The sequence below is a fragment of the Limulus polyphemus genome, unplaced genomic scaffold (genome assembly GCF_000517525.1).
Source record: "Limulus polyphemus unplaced genomic scaffold, Limulus_polyphemus-2.1.2 Scaffold4343, whole genome shotgun sequence".
In the NCBI taxonomy this organism is placed as follows: Eukaryota; Metazoa; Arthropoda; class Merostomata; order Xiphosura; family Limulidae; genus Limulus; species Limulus polyphemus.
Genome location: NW_013669953.1, coordinates 23,447 through 27,931, shown reverse-complemented (window position 1 = coordinate 27,931; position 4,485 = coordinate 23,447). Strand labels below are relative to the sequence as shown.

General features: G+C 35.0%; 1 protein-coding gene across 1 annotated transcript in view; it reads left to right on the top strand.

Moving 5' to 3' along the window:
* Positions 1–4,485, top strand: part of LOC106470994 (puratrophin-1-like) — a 71,978-nt gene that overhangs the window by 57,766 nt on the left and 9,727 nt on the right. The window contains exons 13-15 of the mRNA XM_022399633.1: positions 1,507–2,249; positions 3,942–4,100; positions 4,306–4,333. Of these exons, the coding sequence (XP_022255341.1) occupies positions 1,507–2,249; positions 3,942–4,100; positions 4,306–4,333 (930 nt within the window). The remainder of the gene's footprint in view (positions 1–1,506; positions 2,250–3,941; positions 4,101–4,305; positions 4,334–4,485) is intronic.

Sequence of the window (4,485 nt, the reverse complement as noted above, 5' to 3'; positions counted from 1 at the left end):
GCAGTAACAAACAATACCTGACTATAGCTAACCCTGTCACGGGTCATATACAGCAGTAACAAACAATACCTGACTATAGCTAACCCTGTCACGGGTCATATACAGCAGTAAGAAACTATACCTGACTATAGCTAACCCTGACATGGGTCATATACAGCAGTAAGAAGCTATACCTGACTATAGTTAACCCTGACATGGGTTACAGCAGTAATAAACTATACCTGAGTATAGCTAACCCTGACATGGGTCATATACAGCAGTAAGAAACCATACCTGACTATAGCTAACTCGCCCGGCATGGCCAGGTGGTTAGGGTGCTCGACTCGCAACCTGCAGTTCAATGTTTTGAATCCCTGTCACACCAAACATGCTCGCCATTTCAGCCGTGGGAGTGTTATAATGTGATGGTCAATCCCACTATTCGTTGGTAAAAGAGTAGCCCAAGAGTTGGTGGTGGGTGGTGATGACTAGCTGCCTTCCCTCTAGTCTTACACTGCTAAATTAGGGACGGCTAGCGCAGATAGCCCTCGTGTAGCTTTGTGCGAAATTCAATACAAACAAACAATAGCTAACTCTGATATGGGTCTTATACAGCAGTAAGAAACTGCTTGAGCATAAAGACCAAAAATTACTTTATCTAACTTCAAGGAAGTTTACATTCTGAACTAAAGAACTTTGATTTATTTAAGTAATCTTTTAATTTTCATGAAATATGGAGAGTTGATTCAGAGCTACTTATCTGAGTTTTTAATAAGTTTAGTTTTTTATAGCCAGGTTTGCCCTAGTGGTTAACATGATCAAACTGTGAATCTGATGTTTTGATGGCTCACGTTTCTGCAAAAATTCTTTCTGTATGTTTGGCTACTAGTACACTATAAGCGCAGTGGTAAATCCCTCTTCCCTTTAGACTAGTGTACCAGCTAAAATTAAAGATAGCTATGGACAAATAGCTATTATTTAGCTTTGTGTTCAGAAATTGTCAAACTAAGGAACATTTTAAAATTTTGAATATTAGATGTTAAGAAAATCCAAAAATTTATCATGGTGGAAGGTTACAAAAAAATACTGTCTTTGAATATTCTGTGTCTCCTCTACTAGAATATGACTGAACTTTTAGAATTATACACAAGTGATCTTAGTATGAGCATTTTTTTTGTTTTATGTCTTATTGTGAATACTTTAAGATAAACTGTTTTCATTTTGACAAAAATTGATGATCAGATAAAAAAAAAAAAAACTAATCCACCCAGACTTTATAAATCAAATTTATTGAGTGCTGGTAAATAAAAAGATTTCAAGTATTTGGTTTGCAACTAGGGTGACTAATTTTGACTTTGTTTAATTCGTTCCTTCCATTGAGTTAGTAAAAAATTGCACGATAATATTTTTAAAACATTGCTAGTAAATTATTTCATTTATGAGACAAAAGTTAGGACTTATAAGATGTTTCTTGTTTTTATAGCTATTGTAACAGCAACAGTATAAAAGATAACCCTTGCTTTTCAGACAGCTCAAACTCGCTGCCAAGACACCATTGATTTGATCAAAACGAGGCAAGCCACATTAATTAGAGCGAAACAGCAAATGGAATTAGAATCCTTACAATGGAGTTCTCATCTGCCTGTTGGATCTCGAGCCTCCCATGCCGGTACAGTCCATTCCCAGTATTCCTCGATTTCACAGCGTACCAGTACCCCCATAAAAGGAAACCCTGGCTTCTCCCGTCGAAGGTCGATTTCCAACACTTCTTCCAACTATAGTTTTCCCGTGGGATCTTACACTTCTTTTCCTAGCAACCATCCTTCTGGATCAGCAGCCATGGATAGTTTTCTGTTGGATCATTACATGGAAGAGAAGGAGGAACAGCTAATTAGCCAAGGCCTCATAACGGAAGACCTTACCACTCAGGGTCCAGTTGCAACCATTTCTCGGAGCAAGCTTGAAGCTAGGGCGAGCAACTCCAATCAGAAAGAAGCTCCTCCTGGTGGAGTGATAAAGAGTCATAGTGGAGGAAGCCTTATTGGACTGAAGGATAAAATAATAGGTGGCATTGTGGCTGGAGCTGTCTCTATTCAGAATTCAGCCAAAGATGGGCATTTTTATCACCGACCAATCAGAAAGCTGATGCGTCACAGTCACACCTGGCAACCTTGTGAAGCAAACACCTGGCATTCTACCTCGGATAGCCAAACTCCCGTTAGCCCAAACCTCCAGCAGGTAGTCTGCGAGAATGAGAAGAAGGACGAGAGGTGAGAAAGCTAGCTTGATTTAATCACAAGTGGAAAAGTCAGAATAAGATGTAATATATCTATTGTCACTTGTCTTCCACCAGCATCTGGTAACAATAAGTTTTACACACAAACCACTAACACATGCACAAACTCTTAATAAATGTTTTATATTGTTAATGAGGCTTTTCTATACAAACATTTAGTATGATGAGCCATTAGCATCCCAGTACTATGATTAATAAGAATCATTATTGGTTAATGAAAGATACCTGGCATCATCTAGTTAAAAACAAATATTTTAGTATTGCATATGATTTTGTAACCTTCTTAGATAGTGGTGCCACAAACAAACTAGGCTTTAAAAAGTTACATTGTTTGTAAAACGTGTGAAAAGTCAGTAATACTTTCTTGCAGTTACAACATGGAAATCAAGAGATGTATTGTTGATGTTATTGCAACTCAAAACCTCTCTGTTGTTTTATCTTTAAGATGTACAACTCTTAATTTAACATAAAGCCTACTGTACTCTTTAAGATGTATAACTCAACTTATTCTAAAGCCTAATACCTTCTTTAAGTTGTGTAACTCAACACATTCTAAAGCCTAATACCTTCTTTAAGTTGTGTAACTCAACACATTCTAAAGCCTAATACATTCTTTAAGTTGTATAACTCAACTTATTCTAAAGCCTAATACCTTCTCTTAGTTGTATAACTCAACACATTCTAAAGCCTAATACCTTCTCTTAGTTGTATAACTCAACACATTCTAAAGCCTAATACCTTCTTTAAGTTGTATAATTCAACACATTCTAAAGCCTAATACTTTCTTTAAGTTGTATAACTCAACACATTCTAAAGCCTAATACCTTCTTTAAGTTGTATAACTCAACACATTCTAAAGCCTAATACCTTCTTTAAGTTGTATAACTCAACTTATTCTAAAGCCTAATACCTTCTTTTAAGTTGTATAACTCAACTTATTCTAAAGCCTAATACCTTCTTTTAAGTTGTATAACTCAACTTATTCTAAAGTCTAATACCTTCTTTAAGTTGTATAACTCAACTTATTCTAAAGCCTAATACTTTTGTTAAGTTGTGTAACTCAACTTATTCTAAAGCCTAATACTTTTGTTAAGTTGTATAACTCAACTTATTCTAAAGCCTAATACTTTTGTTAAGTTGTATAACTCAACTTATTCTAAAGCCTAATACCTTCTTTTAAGTTGTATAACTCAACTTATTCTAAAGCCTAATACCTTCTTTAAGTTGTATAACTCAACTTATTCTAAAGCCTAATACCTTCTTTTAAGTTGTATAACTCAACTTATTCTAAAGCCTAATACCTTCTTTAAGTTGCATAACTCAACTTATTCTAAAGCCTAATACCTTCTTTAAGCTGTGTAACTCAACTTATTCTAAAGCCTAATACTTTCGTTAAGTTGTGTAACTCAACACATCCTAAAGCCTAATACTTTCGTTAAGTTGTGTAACTCAACACATCCTAAAGCCTAATACTTTCGTTAAGTTGTATAACTCAACACATCCTAAAGCCTAATACTTTCGGTAAGTTGTATAACTCAACTCATCATAAAGCCTAATACTTTTGTTAAGTTGTGTAACTCAACTCATCCTAAAACCTGCTTCATTTCTTCAAGATATGTAACACCAAATTTAACATAAAGCCTGCTTCCTTTGCTCACTATTTCAGGAAAGAAGCTGTAGAGAACACTGAATCCCCAGATGTCAAGAGGTTTCCACACCCTTGTGATGGCCCTGTTCCTGTTAACAGTCACTTGACAAAAACACTCAGTTTTCGATCAACTCAAAGGGGTGGTCGAGGAAAAGAGAAACAACCAAAAATTTCAAAGTAAACACTTCACAAAGAGTTCTGTCCATGTGAATATGTCGTGAAAAACTTTGACTATCGTGATTTATTTTTTTGTTATTTTTGCGAATTAACAAAATAACCCTGATTTTCTGTTATAACCATAAAAATATTGTTTTTTTTTACCTTTCAAGACACTGCAACAGTTACTTTAAATAGAAAAGTTGTTGAATACCAAACAATTCAGACTTTTTCCACCAGACACATTCAATTGTGTAAAACAATTTTTGTCAAGATAAGTCTATGCATGATAGGTAATAGTATTAATTTTGGGCAAAATTGCTCAATCATTTTTTTTTTTTGTAGAGGTGAATGTATTGATGGCTGTAATATGTAAAAATACAAGTGACAAGAGGTGAATGTATTG